General features: G+C 45.6%; 1 protein-coding gene and 1 non-coding gene across 2 annotated transcripts in view; both read right to left on the bottom strand.

Annotated features, from left to right (window-relative positions):
* Window positions 1–26,808, bottom strand: part of LOC126539901 (cytochrome P450 3A24-like) — a 94,075-nt gene that overhangs the window by 41,181 nt on the left and 26,086 nt on the right. The window contains exons 6-12 of the mRNA XM_050186715.3: window positions 15,252–15,340; window positions 12,857–13,002; window positions 11,829–11,944; window positions 8,122–8,242; window positions 6,312–6,472; window positions 1,080–1,171; window positions 149–292 (exon numbers count right to left, since the gene is read on the bottom strand). Coding sequence (XP_050042672.1) covers window positions 149–292; window positions 1,080–1,171; window positions 6,312–6,472; window positions 8,122–8,242; window positions 11,829–11,944; window positions 12,857–13,002; window positions 15,252–15,340 — 869 coding nt within the window. The remainder of the gene's footprint in view (window positions 1–148; window positions 293–1,079; window positions 1,172–6,311; window positions 6,473–8,121; window positions 8,243–11,828; window positions 11,945–12,856; window positions 13,003–15,251; window positions 15,341–26,808) is intronic.
* Window positions 25,672–25,743, bottom strand: TRNAT-CGU (transfer RNA threonine (anticodon CGU)). The gene has a single exon. It is a non-coding gene; the product is annotated as a tRNA-Thr (tRNA).

Below are 26,808 nucleotides of genomic sequence, written 5' to 3'. Positions count from 1 at the left end.
CTACCACGAATATCTTTGCTGGACCTCTATACCAGAGCAGTTTCTTGATCAAGCCGACACGTTAAGCAGCCGGCCCACTGTGTACCGCTCAGTATTTACTATATTTTAAATTTACGAACCCTAAAATTAGAACAACAACACAGCTTGCCTTTCAGGGTTGAAAACTTCAGGGTCTGGAAAGAACTCGGGGTCGTTGTGCATTTGCTGTATTGGTATCAAAATGTTGCAGCCCCGGGGAACCTTTATGCCGGTGTCTCCGACAATGTAATCCTCAGCAACAGACCTCTCGATCCTAAAGGGAAGAAGCAAAGCGCCATTCTGTGAGGCCCGTAGGTAACCGCCGGAACACCAGCTACTCCACCGTGAACTTAGGTACGGTGAACTTAGCAACGTCTTATTTGTCGCTGTAAGCGTCAGGTTTCGCGTGAAAATCAACAATACGTTGTTCAAATTGCCAACGTTCGGTGGTTTATATTTTAATAAGCTCATATGTAATAGGAGAACTGAAGCCTGACACTACTCGAAGCGACAGCACTTAATGATGCTTCTGAACTATTTTCCAGACCGCTCGGTAGCAGAATGGGCCGCGATACACATTCGTGTTGCACCTGTCCCACTGCGCTGCAAAAAAAAAAAAAAAAAAACTAACATAGCAACAACATACGCGAAACACCAATTTACACTCGCCATATTTCGTTGACGCATAATCCAAGTACTTTTTTTTTTCTAGCATCGAGATATTTAAATGAGTAAACCTGATGACTCGCAAATTTTATTTCAATCTTACCACATGTTTCCGAAAGCCATTATGCAAAGTCTGTGAGCAAAATTTTCGTCACTACGTTGCTTGTTCGTGTACAGCACACAACTTCTGACGTTTTCTAACGCAAAAAAAACAAACAAGCGCACGTCCTGTCGTGTTTCATGTCAGCGTCAAGATCCAGCGCTATGACTTCAATTGATGCAACGAACCAACTAGCCCTAAAATCTGCACTCCTGAAAGAAATAACTTCTTATGTCTGTTAAACATCAGGTACATTACAAAGCTGCTGCGTAGTGTTTGGACATGTGCACATTACCTCGGCGTTGGCGTCATGACTCGCAGCGTTTCCTGCACGATTCCATCCAAGTACGAAAGTTTGGAAACTTCGTCATACGATGGCGAACTTCCCTGTGGTATTAAAAAGGAATACGGTGAAAGGCAACCGATTAGGGACCTGCGAAGCTTAACTGTCTAAACGCATAAGATAGTGTCCTTGTCAAGGCATCAAGTTTATAAGAACTGACAATGCTATTTGATCATAAGTTTTTGCCATTGGCTGTCCAACGTCCCTAACTATATTGTCAATTCGGCTTCGATGAACTTCGGTTTCTCGGACACGTCATCAGTGCTGAAGGCGTTCGGCCAGATCCCGAAAAGACAGCAGCTGTTGCGAGGTTCCCGACATCCACAGACAAAAAGTCAGTGCGACGTTTCTTGGGTTTATGCGCATACTACAGAAGATTTGTGGAAAACTTTTCAAACATTGCTGAGCCCCTTACAATACTGACAAGAGAAGATCAACCTTTCATGTGGAAAAGCGAACAACAAGACGCCTTTGACGAGTTAAGGAAACGCCTGCAAGCTTCTCCAATCCTTGCCCATTTTCATGAGACAGCCGACACTGAAATTCATACCGATGCGAGTAACGTCGGCCTCGGTGCCATACTAGTGCAGTGGAATAACGACCAGGAGAAAGTAATTGCTTATGCCAGCCGTAAGCTCTCGAAAGCAGAGGCAAACTGCTCCGCAACCGAGAAAGAGTGCCTTGCAGTGATCTGGGCAATATGTAAATTTCGGCCCTACCTCTATGGTAGACCATTCAGAGCAGTCAGCGATCACCATTCGCTTTGCTGGCTGGCGAATCTCAAGGATCCATCCGGACGACTAGCAAGATGGAGCCTTAGGCTTCAAGAGTATGACATTACTGTCGTATACCGATCCGGGAGGAAACACAGCGATGCCGACTGCTTGTCACGCGCACCCGTCGAGACAACTGTGTCAGAAGAAGAGGATTTCCCGTTCCTTGGCATTGTTGACGAGTCACAAATTGCTCATCAACAACGAGATGACCCGGAATTGCTTCCACTTATACAGCGCCTGGAGGGACTCGACGTTCAACTGCCGCGTATTTTCTCTAGGGGGCTATCCTCGTTCTGTCTGCGAGGAAGTGTCCTCTACAAGAGAAACTTCGAGAACAGCGAGACAAAGTTTTTACTTGTCGTACCCACATCTATGCGAGAAGAAATTTTGCATGCATGTCACGATGAGCCGACGTCTGGACACATGGGCGTGAGCCGTACAGTCGCCAGGATTCGTCTGAAATACTACTGGCCCAAGTTATTAGCATCAGTGCAGCACTACGTCAAGACTTGTCGAGAGTGTCAAAGGCGCAAGACTCCATCCGTAAAACCGGCCGGCCTCCTCCAGCCAATAGAGCCACCAAAAGCCCCATTCCAACAAGTCGGTATGGACCTCCTTGGACCCTTCCCAACATCATCTTTAGGCAAAAAGTGGATAGTTGTGGCCACGGACTATCTGACCCGTTACGCAGAAACTGATTCCCTGTACAATGCAACGGCTGTCGAAGTTGCGAAATTCTTTGTCCACAATATCGTGCTCAGGCATGGCGCTCCCACAGTTGTTATTAGCGATCGTGGAACGGCCTTTACTGCGGACCTAATGAAATGCTTGTTGCAAATGACACATACTGATCATAGGAAGACTACGGCGTACCACCCTCAGACAAACGGGTTAACTGAACGCCTTAACAGAACACTGACCGACATGCTTTCGATGTATGTCGACGTTGAACATAGGCTGTGGGACGAAATTTTGCCATACATCACCTTCGTATATAATACGGCCGTTCAGGAAACAACACGAGTCACCCCGTTTGAACTTGTATTCGGCCGAGCAGTATCCACAACTTTGGATGCTATGTTGCCGTTAGATGAAGAAAACCATAACTCATCTGACCTAGTTGATTTCTTGCAACGAGCCGAGGAGGCACGACAGATGGCAAGGTACCGAATACGCCGCCAACAACGCATCGACTCCAGCCGGTACAACCAGCGCCGTAGTGAAGCTCATTACCAGCCCGGTGACAAGGTGTGGGTATGGACCCCAGTGCGACGCCGTGGACTGTCTGAAAAGCTTCTGTGCCGATACTTCGGCCCTTACGAAATACTTCGTCGTATAAGCGACGTCACTTACGAAGTGAAATCCGCTGGACACGAGAGCCCAAGACGGCGCAACTCCACGGAAGTTGTGCATGTTGTCCGCATGAAACCCTACCAGGAGAGGTCATGAGCAACAACAACAACAACAACAAAAAAAAGTGAGCGCCCACAGGAACCCTTACTTCCTCTCACGCATCGGGCCGATGCGGTAAGGAGGGGGATAATGCCACGACAAACTTCGTGACATTCAAGTTGCGCGCCCTTTGCATTTGGCACTGTGCACGCCGTACAGTGGTGTTGTTCAGCAACAACAGGCAGCGATCTTCGTGTCACGGGCAGCCAGTTGGACCCGGCTCGCATGCGCCACGCGCACGAGGTGTCACGCGAGGAGAAGAGGAAGACGGTTCGAGCCCAGTCTGGGAACGCGACTGCCGCGGATTTCTGCACGACCGCAGTGACTTTTACTTGTGGGCACAAGTTCGCCTTTAATAAATATTCTTGTTTTACTAATATCGTTACAATATGTCCACTGTCACGATTGGATGGCGTCTACTTAGGCAATATTTCACAGGTTATAAGCATTATTGAAAGACACAACAAAGTATATTTTCTTTATGTTCATGCAAAGCAACAAAAAAACATATTTAGACATCGAGGTCGAAAACATGGCTGTTCTTAACTTAGAGTCGCGAATGAACCTATAAGCTGCCTATAAAAGTGTTATCGGTCAATTCCGCAGATAATGAGAACTTTGCATCCGGAACCATATTCCGCTGCAAAGGAACCTTGTGTGCACCTCGTACCTTCCGCAGTACTTGGGAGGTTGAATGTCTGGCATGCACCGTGGGACTTCTGCTGCGTGCTGCCAAAAGACCGACAGAATGACTCGCGCGCTTCTCTGAACACTCTCTGGGTCGAGCTGACTTCCTCGACCAGTGCAGAGCTTCTCCGGCACCCTTGACAGCCTATATCCTGCTCCAAGAAAGGGTCTGGCTACGCATATGAATTCGCCTTCTTTCATGGCGCGACGGCGCAGGCGCCCTGCCCTAGTGGATGGTTTTGGAAGGGTCGCGCGCCTTGCCGCACGCAGGGAACTCCCCCGAAAAAAAAATAATAAGTGCTCGGACGCGCGCTGCCGCAAACACTCGTGTCATGTACCGCGTTGAAACTCCACTGGTAGGTCGACGTCGTCGGGGTGCCGAAAACGTGCGTATCGTAAGACTGCAACTTCACTTTAAAACTGAAAGTGGCCAGGGCTTCGTCCGAGTGGTCCGGACTGCATCGTGAGCCAGGTAGTTGCCGCCTTTTATTGATGGCTAGCAAATCTGGCGAAGAACCCGTGCGTTACACTTGGGCGACACTTAAAAACATTACGTTGCTGATGAAGTCTTTTTGCAGCGTCGGCCCTCACTTGCTGGTGGTGGCAGCCCGTGCCTGACTTCACGTACTCGTTTAAGGCGCGGTAGCACTGGGTCGAAACGAGACCGACAAGCGGCTCACGTCAAACATTGACCGACTATTCAGTACATTGCGTCACTGAAAGCATTTTATCCTACCAGGCCGACAACGACGCAATCGGCGAGCGCGAGTTGTCGCACTGCGACGGGCGTTCTTGTCGACGGCACCGCAAAATCAGCGCGCCGACCGTCGTTCGACCGAACCTTGCGCGACCGGCCATCGAACTGACAACGCGACAGCGCCTTCGCTTGTATATACAATTAATCTCGCTAGCAGTGAGTCAAAACATGCCTGCGACGTAGAAATTCACAAACTTCACTCCTGTATAGCCGGGCACATCAAGTTTGAGCGAATCTTGATCCTGTTCAGCGAGGGTTAGGCCTAATGCCGTCGTGCTCGTGCACCTGCTACCGGCGGACTGAAATGTCAGCATTTAGGACGAAGGAAACTGCTCTGATAGTTCAGTTCTGTCCTTGGTGCTTTGAAATCAACTACACTTCACTTCGCACGGTGCGTACACAATAAGCGGCAAGTGGCGACACAGCGCTGTGCCAACATCTGTACGTCACCGTACCCGGCTGCCGGCCGCATTCGCTGCATAGACGGGTGGGTCTGTGCGTGTATTTATGCTCCCACATTTCCCAATTCCCGAGATGTACTGTTTACTTCTGCGTGAAACAGGAAACGACGGTGCATTCGGTATAGAGCAGCATAAACAACTGTCTCGCTCATTTATACCAACGGTGTCAGTGATGGTATCCACGTTCTCGCGAAAGAAAAACACGGCCTAAAAATGAGCGCTTAATTTATACGAGCACAATTTTCTCTAATCAAATTTTATGGTACGCTCAATCTATAAGTATGATGTAGTTAAAGAAAAGTTAGAATCAGAAATAAATTAACAGCCCCTAATATGTTATCTGGATCACAGTTGCCGTTGTTTAAGTGGTTCGGCCGCTCATGTTGACTCGTCTCAGGGTGGAACAACACATATGCGCAGATGTGTATGTTTTGATACGTTTTGACATTATTTCATATCAGCGATGAACCTTTTCCACAATACTTAACGCTAACAACGATCTGTGTCTGTAGATGTCGACGTAAACAAGTGTACCGCTCTGGTAAATCCGGCGTGGAAGGCTAGACTTGAAGACTTCTTGAATGTGCGAAACGTCTAAATAATGTTTAAAAAGAACATAAAAAGTGAGCTCCAAATGCAGAAATCAGGGACAACAAACTCCAAGGCATCCGTGTCGGCAAAGGGAAATGAGCGTGCCTTTATGGCCGCACAGTTTGTACAACAGCGCACTCAGGCCTGCTCACCCAGTAGTCATTAATTGAGTGATTCATGGCTTCCAGGAACGACATTCTGCACCGGGGAAGCCATTAATAATGATTCGCGATCCACTAAGCGAAAAAGTGACGCGCTCTTCAACGTGGGCGCAGGTACATAAAGCCGGGGCGAAAGCCCCGGCACCCTTCCATAACGCTTCCAGCGGCGTGCGGCAGAGGGCAGCACAGAAAAATGAAAAAGCCGGATTGAATCACATCAGCACGTCTAGGCTTCAAGATTTTGCAGCCGATTTTCCAATCAGGACCAAGGCAGAGAGCGAGGACTACATTCCACTCACGTGTTTCCGGAAGCACTCGTCGACTTCGGCTCGCAGTCTTTCCTGTATGTGCGGATTGATGGCCAGCTGGTAAGTGGCGAAGGACGCGGTGGTCGAGGCAGTGTCCTGGCCCGCCAGGAAAAAGAAGACGCACTGTGCCAACGCCTCTTCTTCGGTCAGATCTGGCGTTAACGATGCAGCATGGGGAAATTAAAGATGACTTGAGCAACTGTACCCCATTAAAGGTAACAGTGTGTCACGTATCAGGCGAACAGGGTTAGGTTTTAGGGAACATTGAAGAAATACATCAGGAGGGTCTAGAACAAGGGTCTCGCTGAAAACTGCAACATCGTTTGTTGGACTCCAATTTCTATTACAAATTTTTCTACAAGTTTTTTCTTCATAGTGACCAATATGATTTTTCTTTTTCGCCGTAAGTTCACACCTAGATTTTTCACAGGAACAAGGGCACTTATTACACTCCTTTTGAGGGAAACCCGATGCACGTTTTATTTCATTCTTTATGCGTGCTGTTTAGTCGTGTTATTTTTATTTAACCTGATTGACCACCCTTCCCGCACGCAGTAGAACTCATCCTCGCATGCCGTCCTCGTCACTGGTCAACCCAATGAAATGACGGCTGCGCACTTTGCTGGCAGCACGAGCCATATTGCGCCACCGAGAAAACAAAAACCAAGTAATCAATTCGTTCAACCCACTGGCAGTTTCGCAGGCTACCTAAACAACTTCAAAACGTAAGATTGTTGCTGTAGTGCTAAATTCCAATGGTAGCTTTGAAAGAACTGCCAACTCCGGAACCTGAGCGATTCTCCGGCCGAAATCGCCGGCGGGAACAGACGTTTCGGCTAACGACGACATCGGCGGATTAAACTGAACGCAATGATAAATAATGCTACTCTTTTACCGGCTTTTGACTGGATCCTCAATGTGGCAAGAACCGGCAGCACCCGAGTAGTTCACGATTCGGCGGAAGCAATAGTTGTTGATTCATTGCACCTACCGGGCTCAGTGGCCGACCACGGCGGCCATATTTCGATGCGGCATAACTGAAGAATTGTGACGGGCTCGCACGGGTGGTCAAAATTGAGGCGCGCCGCTCCGCTATGGGGTCCCTTATAGCCTCTGTATCACTTTGGGGCGTTCAACCCAATCAATCACGGTGATTGACATAACCTTATCTGCTTTATTTTACTTTAGAAAATTACGACTCGGAAAGCAGCGTCTCGTATTTTATGGAAACTGCTCCAATCTTCGTATGAAATCGGCATCTATTCGTAGGAGTCGCACAATGTCCCAGCATTTATTCAACGCATCCGGTGCGCGTGCAGTTCTACTTCAAGCTTTTGTAGTAGACCAGGGGAAATATTTTGCAAGTGCCCGCCTAGCGGACAAATTCATTTCGTCTGCTGTTCAGAATGGTGCGTCCGCAACAGTCAAGCGCCACAGCCAATCAGCACTTCGACAACAGACGAAATGTTTACTAGGTGGACCCTTACAGAATACCTTCCCAGATGTTTACCTAGTTTTGAAGAGTGCCTAAAACTTCTTTTTTCCTGAAAGCAGACAAACAGTGCAATTTCGCCGTGACGAATGTCGTGTACATTCGTATACGGTCGTACAATTAGGAGCGCCCTTTGCTTTCGCCGCGTTACTCTCAAAAGCATACTCAAAGCACGCGCTCTCCGCCGATGCCGCCGTGTGATCAAGCTTGCGGTCTGTTCTGTGTCGGTCAAAATTATGCGTTTTGCGGAAGCCTGCATTTCGAAACACGTATAAGGCAGTGCTATGTAGATCAAGGAACGGGTCTCACTTTTAACGTCTTGAGGCTTCATCGTAGAACTTTCATTCTCGGGATTCTCTTCGCCAGACGCTGCATTTTCTTTCGAAACTTCTTTGGCATTCATCATCATTTGCAGAAAGTCTTCATGTCGCTGGAGTTCAGAAGCAAAGCGTTCCAAACATAAACAATTCGCACATTTTGCCTAATGAGATAGGTTTTGGAGATTGAATAACTTCGCTTCAAGCAAGTAAGATAATAAAGTGCTTAAAAGTTGAAACCCATTGCTGGAAAGTCAATTATTTCTGCCTAAGCAGTACACAGCAAGAAAGCACGTAAAATAACATCAGCTATCGAATATGCCTTCTTGTGCTCACAACATATATTAACATAGAAAATGTCCAAAATCCCAATTTTGAATTCCGTTCTGAACATCGATGGCGCTAACGTTACTTCAAAGTACAGATGCTTTCCTATTTCATCTCATCTTAGTTCAAGAAGCGTTTAATAAAGTTGCAAGTCTGAGCTACTGGTAACTTTCGAATGCAAAGCATACACCTACTGCCCGGCCAGATGTTTCGAGCACTTATGACGTAAGAAACGCTAGTTATAGCCAGTTGCAAGTTTCCAACACAGACAGTTGTCAAAAATGCCGCTTGTAATATGTATGTTAAGAAATTAAACTAAATTGTATGGTTTTACATGCCAAAACCACTTTCTGATTAAGAGGCATGCCGTAGTGGAGGACTCCGGAAATTTCGTCCACCTGGGGCTCTTTAACGTGCACCTAAATCTAAGTCTGGTCTGCGCTTATCCATCATACCATTTTGTCTTCATTTCCTATGGCACTACGTTTGTTAACTAACTTACAATGCATTACCCTGTCGAACGCCTTCGAAAAGTCAATGAATATTGCATCAGGTTGAAGTCGAGAGTTGGTTGCCCCCCCCCCGCAATGTCGTGTACTACTTCTAGAAGTTGCGTCACCGTAGAAACTCCTTTGCGGAACCCGTGTTGTTTGAAGTACAGTAAGTTGTGTTCGTCGAAGTAGGTAATAATTCCTTTGTTAATTATAACTTCCATGTGCTTACAGGCAAGAGCTGGTTAGTGAAATGAGCCTGTACATGTTAACGCTCAACCTGTTACCACCTTTATGGACAGAGATGACTTTTACAGTTAGCCAGTCTAGGGTAGAAGTTTGCAGAGACGCGGTGAATATTTTGTAGATAAAAGGTGTCAGTTGTTCTCCATAGCGCCTTAAAAACGTATTAGAAATATTGTCCGGTCCTGGAGACTTTTTGACATCCATTTGCACCAGCAAGTTCAAAATTCCTTGTTCAGTGAACACCGCTGGTGCCATTGAAGACAATTTTTTTTTTTCACAGATACAGTAGAATGCGTGAAAACCGACTAAATATACGCATTGAAGGCTTTCAGGCCTCGATCATCATAAGCAGCGGCCTATTTTATGTCCATTGCACTACGAAGGTCTCTCCCTGTGATCTTCAATTACCCCTGTCCTCTGCCAACTGATTCCAACTAGCGCCCGCGAATTTCTTAATTTCATCACCTCACTTAGTCTTCTGACGTCCGCGACTGCGCTTCCTTTCTCTTGGCACACATTCTGTAACCCTAATGGTCCACCGGTTATCTCATCTACGCATTACATGACCTGCCCACCTGCATTTCTTTCTCTTAATGTGAATTAAAATATTGGCTATTCCTGTTTGTTCTCTGATACACTGGTGGATCAGGTCTGGATAGGTAGTGCCAAAATTTTTGTGGGTGTTGCGTCATGAATGTTGTCAGCGTAGTAGAATAAAAGGTGTTACGCGCGGAGGTTATCGCAGCCTTAAGTTCACTGGCAAGTCTGCGAATGTCGTTTGGATTACTTTGGTTTCTGCGTGTAAGCTGTACTTTTCTTTTCATTTGGATAACGTTACGCCTTGTCCACAGTGATTTACGTTCCATACGTTTCTTTTTTTTTTGGTTGGGATAAGGGTATTCTCACAGAATGCGATGCCTTCCTTAAATTTCTGCCATAGCTTGTCTACAGTTTCCTATCTTTGCTGACTGAAGCCGTATAGTAGTGTTTCCAAATAATCGATGACACCGACGTCATCAGCTCTGACATTATTTTTCGCAACCATACGCTTTCCGTGCGTGGAGCGCCTGATATTCTTGCATCCGACTTTAATCGTTAATGCTAGTAGTACGTGGTGTGATATGCCATGTTCTACTGTTAGTTACGATAACAAGTTATGCTAGACAAATGCAAGGTACAGTATTGAGCTCCATTGTCCATGAATGCGTGTAGACACTTTCACCAGCTGATTTAATGAAAAGCTAAAGCCAATGTTTAGAAGCAGTTCGCAGCTTGAGACCTCCTTGTTGGTAATTTCAAATGTGTTCCAGTCAATAAAAGGAAGAATAAAACCGCCAGTAAAGACCACTTTGCTTCAATTACTTTATGCATAACATGGTGTGCACGTATCACTGCTGCAGCAGAATAAGGTCTTCTTGCAACTGTCACATGAGTGTTGTGATGCCAGAGTGCTGAGAAATAAGTGTGGTCTTGTCAGCAGTAAGAATACCCAAAGAATAGGCAAGGTGGCCAGATCAATACCGTAAAATAAGAATAATAAAGGACCCAGAATCGAACCTTGTGGGGGCCCTTTGGTAACAGCTGCATGATGAGAGGTGAAGTTATTAACGGATACTACTTGATAACTGTAGAATAGGAAGTTTTTCAGTAGCCTGGGACTTGGACTTGTTATACAATACAACTCAAGATTGCAAAATAGAATGGGATGGTCAATATAATCAACACCTTTGGAAAAGTCAATAAAAAGTGAGCCAGAAATATTACCATTATTTATGCAGGATTTAACTTTATCAGCGAAGCAAATAATTTCTAAATCCGTGAGAAGATCAGGTCTAAATCCATACTGACTAGGTTTTGGGTATGTTAATGTTTCAGGTACCATGAAAGTTTGACATCTTGTAGTTTTTCAGTCACTTTATCTACCAAAGGAAGTACAAAAATCGCTCAACTACCCATGTTATTTGACTCGCCTTTCTTATCTTTGAATACAGGAATCGCCTTTGCGGTTTTACATTTTTAGGGAATATGCCTGTTTCGAAAGGACTGAACATGCAGCTTCAGACTAGGGCAGTAAAACAGCTAATAATTTTAATGTACTAGCTGTGGGTATTATAAAGCCCTGGGCTAATTGAGTTTAAGTTTGAAATAACAGATTTAGTTTCCTCTGAGGAGATATGGAAACGAAATAATACGAATGGGAGCTACAAGAAAAAGATGGGAGAATAAATTGCAATGATAGAGTATCCAGTATTAGAAGCTAAATCACCACTGGGGGCATTAGTAACATATATTGGAACACATTGCAGATGCCATTGCTTAATACAGACTTCACAGTATGGCGAGGCTCAGAGGTATTGAGAAATTGATGAAGTAATCACCACTTCTTTATCATGTCCTTATCATGTAATTCCAATTTAAATACATAACAATCACGTTTTGTCTTTTTTAGAAGCGTAGATAGAATGACCGAGTATTTTTTCACTTTGAAAATAAATAATAAGCCAACATTAATCAATCAGTCTATCAAATATACTTCAGTCAGGATAAAGATAGAGGTTTAGTATACTTCTATAAACTATACAGTGACGCTACCTGCCCACGAATAAACATGGGCAACGATAAAAACATTACTTACAACTTTGCCTTCTTCGCGCTTCTGGATGATATTTATTGTAGCGTTCTTGTAGAATTCGAATGCCTTTTCATTGAACAGGTTCTCGTGGAAAGTTTTGCTGAGTTTCTGCAAAAATGCTGCAAAGAATAATAAAAGCTTAATTCACCTGCGCCACAAATTTTACACTTTTGTGGCAGTAACTGTGCCTAGTGGGCCCATTTGCACCTTACACGGCACTTGCTTACGACAGTGCTTCCCCAAATCCGTTGTCAGGTCTCCTACGCTGATCATAACATAGTAGCGATGGTGCCTCTCACTGACAGGGTTAGTCTGCCGTTCACTTTTGCTATTGTGACAGCAATTACACGGACGCTGCAGGCCCGTATGCACCGTCGTCGCCGCCGCCGTTGTGCTATCCTGGTATCACTGACGCGTGCCCGTTCCACGCGTGCAGGATTCCGAAAAACGCGCAGTGCCGTTGGCTGCAAAAGCGGCGAGGCCAAATGGATGCCCAATCATGCTGCGGCTCAATCGGCTCCGGCGGATCTGTCTTCCGCTGCTGGCGCGCACGCGTCCGTGCTGAAAAACCACGTGCACACATTGTTCTGAACGGAACGCATACACTCATGACCGTCACCCTAAATCCACCGAATCCTTTCACTGCGCGAGATGTGTCCGTCGTTCACATCTCGTGCACCATCGAGGCGGAACACCAGCAACGCCGCGACCGGCGTTCCTCATCGTGCCAGCGTTGTGAGATGCCTGGTATGTGCCAGGACGCTGTCCCTGCAGCAGTTGTCTGGCGTGCAGCTGTGTCGCCTCCGCGTATTGCTAGAACACCGCGTGAGGAGGCCGAGTGCAACGCTAAACCTTACCGTATATTACCTTTCAATCCTTCACCTTGGTGCGAAAGTGGCCATTTTTCTGTCATATTGAGGTATTTCAGCACAGCCATAAACTAAATCGCAGGGGTAAAGTCATTCTGGAACAAGTGTAACCCAGTCTGACGCGCGGAAAAATAAAGACAGCAACATTATATTACTCCTCACCTTTGAGTACAACCAATGGCGTTACTTCGGCAAAGAAGGCGTTCTTCGCGGACGTAATGAAAGAGGTTTCCTCTGCAGAGCCCTTCGACAGCTTAGCCCCGAAGGAGCAACTTGCGACTGCATCCAGCGTGTAGAGGCCGTAGAACCTTTAATGAACGGAAACGACGATATCATTGACGGCCCGACTAATAAAAGATGTGTCGCAAGGAAACTTCGTTTACATATCTCGTTTCGCGAAATCGCACAAACTGAAAGGCCTGTTTTTTACAGAGCTGTCTCGTCAGGACCAGCGGCTGACTTTCCAGACGACTGGCTGAAAATGTGCTCATCGGCAGTTGCTCACTCCAGCAGCCCAGTCATGCCGGTCATAAGTGCGATGATGGAACAGCAGTGGCAAATGTCCCGTCAAACAAGGATTGATATCGGGTGAAAAGCACAAGCCTCAGCCCGGGGTCCACGTTTCAAATGCTGGAGGAGCGTCCGCAAGAGCGTCGCTCCAACTGACGCACACAAGTCGCCGCGTCGGCCTTCATTTGTTCGCCAGCTATACGAATCAATTCAAACCTCTACTTTCCTGCGACTCGTTTGTCCTCTTCGGATTATAATCAAATGCAAGTAACTCTAAGAGCAGGCGATTGGCTGCGGGGTTATACGATATATTTCGTTTCCTTTTTCAAGTTTTCCTATCAATGTTTGCGTTCAGTAAGAGAAACACGAACGTTTTAGAAACTTTGCATTTCACACCTCGCCAAACATAAGTGCGTTCTTACGTCTGCCAAAGTATCTATGAGCACTCTGACTTCGTGCTGTCACTTCTGTCTCCTAATGCGCATATTAAGAGGTAAATAACTGTTTAATGATTTAATACACATAAACATAAAACGAAACAAAAAAAATTCCAATGTTTCGAAAATAACTTTTGCGCACAAATTTTAGCTCCGATGGCGTCGCACCACAAATATCTCGACACTTTTAGGTTTTTGGTTTACTTTTCCGTCGACCTTTAATGTATCGGGATCTCTATGAAAACCACGACTCGTTTGTGCATTCCGTGGAACGTCAGTTAGCGCTTCCTGCACGCACCGGCAGCGCGCGTCCCTAGAGTCGACCGTATGTTTCTGGAATCAACGAGCACCTGGCGCGTGTTCTGCGCCCCTACAGTGCACAAGTAGCGCATGCGTAAGCAAAAAAGTTAAGACACTCCCTAGTAAACATTAAAGACAGGCTAACAAAAGAAAAATTCCCAGGCGGCGATCCACGTCACGCCGGTGAGACACGTAATTTCCGGCAATCATTGAAGCAGCACATGTACGACGTAAAAAAAAAAAATAATAAGCGAGAGAAAAAAGTGAGGGTGTAAAAGTGGTGCACTTCTCATAAATAAATTGTTGGAAGTTAGCGCCTTTGTGCGCCGGTTTCCTCTTCTACGTCCTTGTGCCTTTTGCGCTACATGCAAAACTGCACAATGTTGCGCCAACAAGCCCAAATATCTACACCGATGTGAAAAAAAAGAACGTATTTTGAAATGCTCGCGCCGAACACGCAAGAACGACTCGCCATGTATTAGACCGGTACAACGCAAAGATGATGGAAAAGGAAAAGAACTGCACTTCTCGGCTTTTTCTTGAATCCCTGTCAATCGAGACCACGGAGCACACACTTAATCACAATCACGGCCACTTTCCCCACGTGTACCTACGTTGCCTACGTCACCCCTTAAAGCGTACATAACCGGACCATTTCCGCTGTCAACTTCATTGTGAACAAGGCCTTTGTGCAGGTGCCGAAACGTCTTTCCTTTTATAAACGTTCGTGATTGGTGTCCGCTTTTCACTGTTGTCAAAAAATGTCCTCAAAAATTCGTTGATTTTCAATTAATCAATAATGAACTGTGTCCTTTCCTTTTATTTAAAAAAAGAAACTAATTAGTCCTCGAAACAGTCAAAAATTGATGTGCCTGGCAGCGGAGCTCATCTGGAATTACTTGGTGCCTCTCCACCACTTTGTCACTTAGTTACTTTTTTTTAAGCTACACTCTTGTTCCGTTTGAAAGTAAGCCATGGGCTATTCCAAGTACGCAATTATAACCTGCATTATTTTTCAATGCCCCTTAAGGCATAACCATTTTGTGTCAAGGACAACGAACGGAGATACGCAACGCCCAAAATTAGCTCTAGGGGAATACTCGTTATAGGCGTGTGCAGACCGGTATGCTTTCGGTGTTTTTGGCGCTCCTGCAGTAGTGCCGGCGATAATGTAAATTATGTGACCGCATCAGCAATGTGTCATTTAGGAGGCACGCGTCGCCCTTAGGTGCAACACATCGCGCTCTGTTTGCAGATGTCGCTATATGTTTCAGATAGACAGCTTGTCTCTATTTGTGGCATTATCTCACCCTTTCAAGTCGATGTCTTCAGACGCAGCCGCGGCTCGTTTCAGACGCTCTGATGTCACTGCGGCACATCCGTCGATGATTGCTTGCATCTGAAGACAAAGAGAATCAGGGACAGCGACATAATTTATAAAATATATTTGGGAAAGAAGTGTACCATATTTCCGAGGTGATATTTAGTTCCTTTACCATAAACTAGTTTTCGTTTTCCAATAAGTCAGTACAACTTGCGACTGACTCAAAAAGAGTAGGCGTCTCGTTAAAAAACGGAATGATGGCGGCATAGATCAAAGATCAAACGAATGTTGCTGGTCTTTTAGTTCAGATTAAGAGGAAGAAATGGAGTGGGGCAGGCTGCGTAGAGCAGATAACTGGCGATCTGTTAGAAGTTCCAAGATGAATATCAAGGGGGAATAAAACGCCAGCAATGAATGCAGAGAATGAGACGGTGTTTTGCATAGGCGCCGAGTTTTCAATCTGCTGGGGGGCAGGGGGAATTCGCACCCTCTCTTTTTTCGGTAATCATTCCTCCCCCCGCGCATGCTCCTCGGCAAGAGATATACGAAGGCGGAGAAGCAATATATGTAAACATCAGTTTTATTTGTTTATAAGGTGGAGCCAATATACTAAAAATAATGACCGCATGGTTCATAAGATATTAAATAAACGAAAAAAGAAAGTGAAATGCACGTAAACTCATCGTAGACGCTTATAACGGCTGAAGTCAAAGTGAGAGAAAACAAGGGGCAACACGAGCATTTCATCAACCAGCTAACAATTCAAATATTACAAACTCATTACAAACCCTTGCTTTGTAAGAACCACTGGACAATAAAAACATTTCCGCAATAAGCTAACAATTCAAAAATTAAAGAGATTTTAAGCTTTTCGTGTCTGAGAGATACTGAGCAGCACAAACATTTCCACCATGAGCTAACAATATAAAATATAAAGACGGATCATAAACTCTTCGCCTTTCAGAAATGCAAACGAACTGCCTAACTCTAAACAAACCAAAAAGACAAGAACAATGCTCAAACGGAAGAACAATGCTCAAATGGAAGGCGTTGTAGTAACGAAGCAGCAAAATGTACATATTATGGGAGGGCATATATTAAGGTCAAGGGCTGTGACAGCTTGAATAAAGCTTCCGCATTATACTGTGATGTAGTTCATTGTCCTTTAAATAAAGGCTGTCGCACAATCGAGAATGTGGTTCTACGCACGGTTGATATCTGAATAAACTCGTCCCCGATGTCACAGAGATTCCTTTGGTGGGCGAGCTTTGTGCCCAGGAACTGCTATGTTATTTAACCACGCTTATCCCATTGGTTACCGCAGGTACGCTTTGACGCGACGGAAGCACGGAAACTATCTTTCATATGTGCATGACGTGACTGGGATAGTCAAAGCAATCTTGAGAAGCTTAGCCCCCTCGGGCAAAAGATCTCGCAGCTGCTCACAGTTATCGCTCCAAAGTATCTCTACATTATCCTGAAACGTTTTCAAAGGTGTATTGCGCTGTCTTGCTATATCTGTGAGCATACTACGGTGAACCTCGAGCCGTTCAGGATCAGGATCTTGCCCTTAGAACAGGTACGTGCTGTCATCATTCCCAGTCAAAAAATGCTCAATCCGCGTCATGGTCTGCCACATTTCTGGGGGATACCTGTCGTCCAGCGAAGGATCTACGGTGTCCAATACCTAGTAAAACCACTGGCCGGTACATGTCCTCGTGAAACAAAACTTCCGCAGGTTGTAGCTGTCATTTTCTTTCGGAAGTGCCTGGAACACAACATCTAGGCGCTTTGGAAAGCACGCAACGAAGTTTATAATTTCCGGTATCATGCCCAAAAAATCGTGACACATTCACACTTTCTGACTCATGTCCTGCAGCACCAGTTTAAGTATGTGCGCAAGACAGCGCACATACAGAACTCGCGGCTCCTGCTGCTGTATGTGGGCTAGCAGCCCACCTTGTTGTCCTCCCGTATTTGCTGCGCCATCATAGTATTGCCAACGGCAATTGTAAATGCTAAGATTGAAACGGCAGAGGACGTCCTTTAGAAAGTAAAAAAGACTGGCCGCTTGCGCAATGTTATAAAATCCACAAAACAGCTCCTCTGTTTCGAAGTTTTTTTTGGACAGTACGAAAGCAGATCGACACTTCCTCCTTCGCAGATATGTCCGCTGTCTCATCCAGTACCAAGGTATAGTGCCCCTCATCACGAACCTCGTTTGAGAGTGACAGGAAAACATCATGAACAAACATTTCCAACATTTCGTTTAAAATCTCGTGGAGGAGGCACATGTACAGTGCTCACGGAATGAAACGCGTCAATTTAGGGCTAAGTAATGTGCACACTTTCGTTTCAACCGGCTGCAGTTCGTGTCACATCGACGTAATTCTGGCGCATACACTTACATCGGAGTCCTGGTCACCTTTGGTGACCAAATTCCTAGCGACATGACATGCTGCTCTCGCGTACATTGCACATATGTAGGGTTCTACTAAATTCTCCGTGTCCCATTTCATTCCGTGAGCACTGTACATGGTAAGAGAAAGTCATGATTGCGGTTCTGGAATGCCAATGGCGCGAAGCACCAGAAGCTGAATTAGATTACTTTCTACATCATCATGACCACGTACTGCCAATCCCTGGCATGCTAAGTACTGCAGTGAAGATAATGTCACTGCGCTTTCCTTGCGTCTTCCATTTCTTTTTGTTTCCCAATTCACAAACATTTGTTACATTCGTCCCTCTTTTTACAGCTGCGGTTCTGCCCACGGCCAAACGGTGCAGAATCGAGGCCTCACGACTTTTAAACTTTATGAGAGTTTTCTTTCAGTTAGAAAGCCCGTTTTGCACAACCGTGAAGCGAGAGTCTTTACCCCTTGAAGCATTTGGAAGAAAAATGTTGACCTCGCAAGCTACGCGACACGTCTCACAAAACGCTTTGTCCACTGATGCGTCATACAGGAGCCATTCGTGCGCATGTTTCCAAGCTGGCTGGAAATGTCGTCCCTGTTCTTTTTTAAGGTTAGGGACTGCATCCTCACCAACAATTCGCACGCGTGCGGAGGCTGTGGCTACAGTGGCAGATGCCGAGACTATGCCACTAACACAAACCTCGGTTACTTTCTTAACAAGACGTCATTTTATGCATTCAGGCACAAAAGTAAATGGAACGCAAATGCATTTCTGTGCAATTTTCGGGAATTATTATCTTAAAACTTGTGTCATCCTGAGAATTCGTTCGGAATGGATCCACCTTGCGAACTCCACGGCTAGAATTTGCACATTTTCAATATGGCCCATAAGGTAAAAAGTTAAAATTTAATTAGTGACTTTTTGTTAATTAGGCGATTACGAATTTCAATTTTTTTGTGCGAGTAGTGTCCGCCGCTTCGAATAGACCACCTCGTCAACTGGAATTGTGCTACCTGCCACAGGCAACCTTTAAAAATTTTTGAAAGTGTTCGCTGAAACGCCGTGTATGTAAAATAGTCCGATGATAATATTAATGAGTCCAACGAAGAAATCTCTCCCTGCGTCATTATCACGCACCTCAAGGAACATTATAGTAGCTAGCCAATATATGGCTGCCGTTCGACTGTAGGCAGGATAGGTTGGAAGTATTAAGGGTAATGAAGAATTGTTCCATCGATTCGGTGCGTTCACACATAAAACAAGTGTGAAGAGGTGCTGTCGCTGTTATGACGCCGTTGTCTAGACATTAGAATAGTTTTAACGGGTGGAATAGTTTTCTCAATTGCTAACAAGCTTTTCGAACAAAATTTCTGTATCAGGTGGGAGTAAACACTTAAACCTCCTTTGTTTGCACATTACGATGATAAATCTTTTTGCGCCGGTTGTGACGCAATGGCGACAACAAAGTGGATGCGCCATAGAACGTTGCTTTTGTCTCTCCAGTTTTCGAACTGCATCCTGAGTAATTGCACGAGATACCACTCCCATAACGACCGGTTTGTGTGTGCAGGTATTTACCTAGAATAATCACGACATGACGTTACGTGGCTTAGAACATGGAAAGTTGATCAAAGTTGATGCTAATAAGTACAGAAAACGTCTTTGTTCTTTTCTAGTTGTAACTTGAAACACATATATTTATGCCCTGCGCTTACTTCCAGGCTCATTGCTTTATTTATTTTAACACATGTACCTTTATGAACTAGAACAACAAAGATAGCAAGTATGCGTTACGAGAACTTGTGACATGCACAGTACAAGAACGTTATGTGGACAGAGATCTGCTAATGCGTTGTTTCGTGAGTGTCATGACCTCTTATCATATTTATCATAAAATATGATATGTGTAATAAGTGTGTGAAACTAGGCACTTGTTTTGTAAACGAATAGAAATTAAGCAATGCTAAATAGGTAATTTTGTGATTTTTGTCCTGACATGCATTATTCGCAGTTTTAGTGAACGCAACAACTAAGAGAATAGTTAAGCAAGTTCGCGATGAGATCAACAAATTAAGATACCAAATGAATACAACACACCAGCTGGTATAACTGTAGGAAGGTCAAACTGTTACGTACACTGAAAAACCTTGCACGCTATTTCTGAACATAGACACATGCTACTTAATGTGTGTTACAACATCCACATTATCATATATATATAGCGCAATCACTACAGGCAAAGCTAAAGTTTTCTCGCAAAAGAACATCGCCAGAAACAGCTAAAAAAGCTCCATGAAATATATATTACACCTCTCGCGCTCAGAAAAGTACGCCTTTGCAGACATAAAGCGAGTACCGTGAGCACTGCCTCATAGGTAAGAATGGACGCTGCATCAATTTTACATGCAAATAGACTCGAATAACTGAATCTCGTTTTATGTGTACGACTTGAGATCATCATCATCATCAGCCTGGCTACGCCCACTGCAGGGCAAAGGCCTCTCCCATACTTCTCAACTACCCCGGTCCTGTGCTAATTGTGGCCATATTGTCCCTGCAAACTTCTTAATTTCATCCGCCCACCTAACATTCTGTCGCCCCCTGCTACGCTTCCCTTCTCCTGGAATCCAGTCCGTAACCCTTAATGACCATCGGTTATCTTCCCTCCTCATTACATGCCCATGCCCATGCCCATTTCTTTTTCTTGATTTCAACTAAGATGTCATTACCGTATTTTCGCGATTCTAAGCACCCCCGATTCTAAGCACCCCCCCCCCCTCTATTCTCGCAAAAAAGTTAGGAAAAAAGTTTGCATGCGAATCTAAGCACCCCCCTATTTGTTAGGAAGAGCGCGTATCCAAGGCCGCCAAACGCGCTTGCTCACTCTGGAATCATTGCTCGGCAGACCTGCAGGCACGCGGTTGATGCTTCTGTTGGACGCGTTTCGCGGCCATCTGGCCCTGGAGGTAAAGACAAAGCTTCGGAACATCAATAGCGACATGGTTGTGATGCCGGGTGGCATGACGCCAGTGCTGCAACCCTTCGACGTTTCAGTCAACAAGCCCTTCAAAGCCAATCTCCGACAGGAGCACGAAGAGTGGGTGCGAAACCCTGACCGGAAGAAGACGCCAACGGGAAAGATGCAGAAAGCGTCCCCATCAACCATCGCAAAGTGGATTTCGGACGCGTGGAAGAGGGTCCAAGTGGACGTTGTGGTCAAATCATTTAAGAAGTGCTCGATCCCAAACAACTTCGACGGAACGGAAGACGACCTGCTGTGGGATACCGAGAGCAGCGGTTCAAGCGGTGCGACGAACTCGAGCGGCAGTCATGGTGACTGAGCATTCACTGTCTGCAACGATTTTTCTTTTGAATGTTTGCAAAATAAAATGTTATTTCCCGCACCCATCTCGTCGTGATGTCGCAGCGAAAAGAGGGTGGGGGGTCGTTCTAGATTTTTCGAATCTAAGCACCCCCCCTCACTTTGGGCGTCGCGATCGTGAAAAAAAGGGGGTGCTTAGAATCGAGTAAATACGGTAACTCGCGTTTGTTCCTTAACCCAATCTGCTCTTTTCTTATCCCTTAACGTTACACCTATCATTCTTCTTTCCATAGCTCGTTGCGTCGTCCTCAATTTAAGTATATATATAGAACCCTTTTCATAAGCCTCCAGTTTTCTGCCCCGTACGTGAGTACTGGTAACACACAGCTGTTATACACTTTTCTCTTGAGGGTTAATGGTAACCTGCTGCTCATGATCTCAGAATGCCTGCCAAATGCACCCCAGCCAATTCTTATTCTTATTATTTCAGTATCATGATCCGGATCCGTAGTCACTACCTGCCCTAAGTAGATGTGTTCCCTTACCACTTCCAGTGCCTCGCAACCTATCGTAAACTGCTGTTCTCTTCCGAGACTGTTAAACATCACTTTAGTTTTCTGCACATTAACTTTTAGGCCCGCCTTTCTACTTTACCTGTCCAGGTCAGTCAGCATACATTGCAATTGGTCCGCTGAGTTACTAAGCAAGGCAATATAATCAGCGAATCGCAAGTTACTAAGGTATTCTCCATTAACTCTTATCCCGAATTCTTCCCAATCCAGCTGTCTGAGTACCGCCTGTAAACATGCTGTGAATAGCACTGGAGAGATCGCATCTCCCTGTCTAATGCCTTTCTTTATTGGGATTTTGTTGCTTTCTTTATGGAGGACTATGGTGGCTGTGGAGCAGCTATAGATATCTTTCAGTGTTTTTACATACGGCTCGTCTACACCCTGATTCCGTAATGCCTCCATGACTGCTGTGGTTTCGACTGAATCAAACGCTTTCTCGTAATCAATGAAAGCTATAAATAAGGGTTGGTTATCGTCCGCACATTTCTCTATCACCTGATCGATAGCGTGAATATGGTCTATTGTTGAGTAGCCTTTACGAAATCCTGCTTGGTCCTTTGGTTGACAGAAGTCTAAGGTGTTCCTGATTCTACTTGCGATTACCTTAGCAAATACTTTCTAGGCAACGGACAGTAAGCTGATCGGTCTATAATTTTTCGAGTCTTTGGCGTCCCCTTTCTTACGGATTAAAATTATGTTGGCGTTCTTTCAAGATTCCGGTACGCTCGAGGTCATGAGGCATTGCGTATTTTTTCTAGAACAATCTGCTCACCATCATTCAACAAATCTGCTGTTACCTGATCCTTCCCAGCTGCCTTCCCCCTTTGCATAGTTCACAAGGCTTTCCCAAGACTTGAGATAGCAACACACAAATTTGGCTCATTGTCTTGCTTTCTTAGTGGCCCGTGTTGTCAGCCGCGAATTTTGACGCAATTCCACTCAGGTTGCTTAAATCTACAGCAGTGTCTGTAGTATAGTACTAGAGACAAGGAGTATTACGCATCCCACGCAGTCTTTTGCTCTACACTCAAAGTAATTTTCAACTGCTTCATAGGAGCTATTGAACGCGGCCCCCACAGTTTCCCGAGTTCCACCACTCAGGACTGTATCGTGCAAACTACGCATGCGTCGTACTTATCAGCTTGAACTCACTGGCAGCACGAAAATTACGGCAACACGTGCCTGTGAATGCCGACGACTATATATGCCCTGGGTGTTTCCTGAATAAACGGTATTTTCAATCTTGGATTCCGTCCAAACATGACAGGACATGTTTGCCTTTTCGAGACACTGCGATATGCACTCGCGGCCGCATGCAGTTCGGTGATTACCGCTCTTCTGGGGTGCGATCGGAGATGGTTGTTTGGCGCGTTCGTTCGGTTACCGGCGCGCGCGATTGGCCTACTCCGCGCCGACGTCGCCAGCCGCGGGGCGCCGCCCCGTTTTTGGTGACGTCAAAATGACGACACGCTCCTGTCAATCATCCGCCCACCGAGCATTTCGTCCGAACGCGACGGGAGTTGAGAAGTTTGGAGCGATCATACGGCTTCGCATGGCGCGTCTGGTGGATTGGATTGGATCCAACAGGCGGCCTTTTCGGCTTTCTTTCGGCTGCGGAATAGCACGTTTGAATCCAATCCATAGTTTAATTCGAGAAAATGGCGCTTCCGTTGGGAACTTTTGTTGTTGCGCTGGCTTTTCTAGAGGAAGGAGGAGAGCGGGTGGCGGTGCGAAACGCGTTTGAAGAAATGGCAGAAAGTGAATTCCGGCGTCGTTTTTGTTTCTCGAAACAAATAATTCGTTGGTTGTACAGATAAATCGACAACATCATTGGTGCCAGCGAGCCACTGGAATGTTGTCGCTGCCCCTTGAAAAGTGCGCCACTCCTCCCGTCGTTTTCTTTTTCTTTCTTTTTCTCGCTGTGCGCGACACCACCTAGGGACGACGCAAAGAACCTAATAGTTATAAATTGCAGTAGTGACACGTACTACTATTTGAAAACGTGTTTGGGCTTGAGAAGATGAAATACGTTTTTTTAGGTAACGATTTCATTCATTTGGAAGACGAGAAACATTTCGTTTTGTAGTATACTGTCTGCAAGCAGACGACAAACGACGGAAGTAAACTTCCGGGGAGGTCACCGCTTCCTGATTGGCTGCTCTCTCCGCCCACCTGTCACAAATTTTGCATACTGCAACTTTGTGACGTTGCAGCAACTGAATAGAACGCGTATCGAACAAAATATCTCCGATCGCGCCCCTGGTTAGCTGGCAGCATTCTTTCCGCTAGCTCATCTTTATTCTGCTCCGCATATATTTCGTGCACGTCCTTTAAATTGATCTTAGAACAGCCGAGTTTCCTTCCTTCTAGACGGATTTGAGCTGCCCGATTTTACGGACAAGCCACAAAGTCAATTGCAGCACAACAGGCGGTCCTACGGAGATCATCGAAAAAAATTCCTCTGTCATAGAGCGCAGCTAGCACTCTTGAGTCAGAAACCGCAAACGTCTCGGCTCAGGGGGCATGAGTTTCTGGCATATATGCCACAGCACCTGAGCCGACGCACGGCGACGCAGATCAGGCGGAAAGTCGGCCGATCTGACTAAAAGGAAATCAGATTTGCTTAACCTAATGCATTTCTTCCCTTCGCGCCATTCAGTTGCTTAGACCGCTTCGTTTCGAACCGGTAACCATTATTTGTTTATTTTTTGTTAAAGTCCAATTTGCTTTCACGTTTAAAGAACATCGGCTCGGATTCAGGTTCAGTACCGGCCAGAATTTTTGTTTCCTTACTCTTTTCGGTTCAGGTTGACGTTCGGTTAAACACCCTGCTCTACATTATCTGTCCTAGGTGGAAACTGTAGAACAAGGCACCACCCACTGGTGTAGCCAGGAGAGAGGGGAGTTGGAAGTTCTAATCCCCCCCCCCCCCCCCCCTGAAATTTTCTGATGAATCCCCCATCCCCTACCACTGACGGAACAGAAAGTTTCAGGAGGTGGGCTCCGAAAGAGCGACATAAATGAAAGGGCAAGCTTGAATGTAAAAGCAAGGCGAGGGTTAATGGCGGTCCAAAGGAGGGGAGAGGTGTCATCGTGGGGTCGATCCCCTCTCCCGTGCACAGAACACTGGAGCCCCACTCATGGCGCGCCGCTACCTCGTTCTGGGTCGTGGTAACCATAACTGCTGAGGGGGGATCAGCGCTAAATATTCCATAAACAAATTAAGGTGGGATGATCGTGTGCATAAAGCTTGGGGGCATTGTTGCTCCTTGCCAGGCCTGCGGTTCGCCGAACGGCTTCTCATTTTGGTGCTTGACCAAATCATCGACCACGCTGCGCGGAAGAAAAGCACTAGGAAAATATTGCAATTTGCCTGTCTAGGTAACGAATAATAAGAACCTCCTTCCTTTTGTTTCTTCTTTATCTTTTCCTTCTCTCTGACTTTCTTTATCTTAACAATCTTGAGAAGTCCTTGCTGTTAAGCTAGTTTACCTACTAAGGTAGGAATGAAAACAGCGCAGAAAATAGGACAAGAACGATAGACCTGGAGAACGCTGATTTGCGCACGGTAAAATATATCAGAGACGCGGGTGCTGGGCCAGGGAAGCTAAGACACCGCCACAGCAAACAAGTGGGAGGGAAGCTGACTCCCAAGTGGACTGGTCCAAGTCTGACTTGGACCAGTCCACGTACCAGCTAGGTCATCGACATACATTATATAGATTCATCAATTCGTAAATTAATTTTTAGGTTTTTTTAATATCTTAATTTTCATAAGTAACATAAGGATGGTAGCATAATTTGATGCGAACTTGCTGCATGCCTTAGCAATGAAAAACCTGTGTCAGAAATTAAGCATGTGGTTGTTTCGGCACTCAAAAACGGGCACCCTATAGTTAAAGCATTCTTGTCCGGGGAGGGCTAGGAGTTTGCGTGGTGTAAAACCGCTATATACAGGGTGAGGGGCCTGATTTTATTAATCATATCATAAGAAGCCAACGAACAAAGACACCAAGGAAAACAGGGGAAATTACTTTTACTTACTTAGTTAAAGAAGTGATAAATGAACGGCAATTAAAGTGGATGAAAAAACTACTTGCCGCAGGTGGGGAACGATCCCACGTCTTCGCATTACGCGTGCGATGCTCTACCAATTGAGCTACCGCGGCGCCGTCTTCCCATCCACTTACTGGATTATTTATGTGTTACTACTACCACTAACCTTGGAAGTGTTAGCCAGCGCCACCACTCGCAAACCTTGGCGGTGGATGTGGAACACCCTTTCTGCCGCAGGTGTCACGAGTACGTGATCTTTTTGGGTGAAAGCAACTGGTCAATAAACCCACGCGTGCTACCTGTAGGCATCAATGTTGCCGGATTCGTGACCCTCGTTATGTCATGAATAGAATAAAGGGGGTTAACCGAGGAACTCGATTTTATTCCCATTGTCACTAAACGCATTATTCTGGCCACTTTAAGGATGCGCATTTGTCACCTCGCCTGGCTTTTATAGCACCATCTCGCCTCCAATTCTGCGGCTAGACCACGTTCGGAGTATCGATATTGTCATTGCTCACCCTGCAACTTTATCATCGAGCGTCAGACTAAGAGCAAAAAGTTCCCCTCTGGTTAAAGTGGGTGCAGGTTCACTCCAAGCCCTACCGAGGATTCCTGGCATCAAAAAGGAAAAGATGCGGTACCAATTTAAACCCTTTAACAGACCTTGCTATACTACTCCTTTATTTATGCAGAATGAACGCTTTCGCTTTTGCATGGATAAGTGTTTTCTCCATAAGCTCAGCAGCTAAAGTAGTTTTAGCGTAGGATGGGTAATCAACAAAATCAAAGCAGCTCAGTGGTAATTTATGTCTGCAGAACTTTGTCGCTCGAATCGGCACCAGGCATTTCTTTGACACTGAGTGCTATCCAATGTCCTTAGTCGCTTAGTCTCCGTCTAATCATGAACCTACTAAGGAACTAGTTCGTCAAATGAGACTATACTTCATCATCACGCAATCGACAAGGGCCACTAGAACTTCTGCAGTGGATACCGGTCAAACGCGGTATGTCCGGGAACGATCGTCTAGATAAGGCCGCCAGATCAAACCGCCACTATTGTGTTCACTCTGTACCAATCCCACTGTCGCGAACAAATGTAGCAACAAGGATTCGCTCACTGCCGCATGAGCTTGCCCTGGTACAGTGAAGGTCGACAGAGTTCAACAGTAGTCTGC

Source organism: Dermacentor andersoni, chromosome 2 (assembly GCF_023375885.2).
Source record: "Dermacentor andersoni chromosome 2, qqDerAnde1_hic_scaffold, whole genome shotgun sequence".
Lineage (NCBI taxonomy): Eukaryota > Metazoa > Arthropoda > Arachnida > Ixodida > Ixodidae > Dermacentor > Dermacentor andersoni.
Note: the sequence above shows the minus strand (reverse complement) of the source record. Positions and strands in the feature narration are given on the sequence as shown.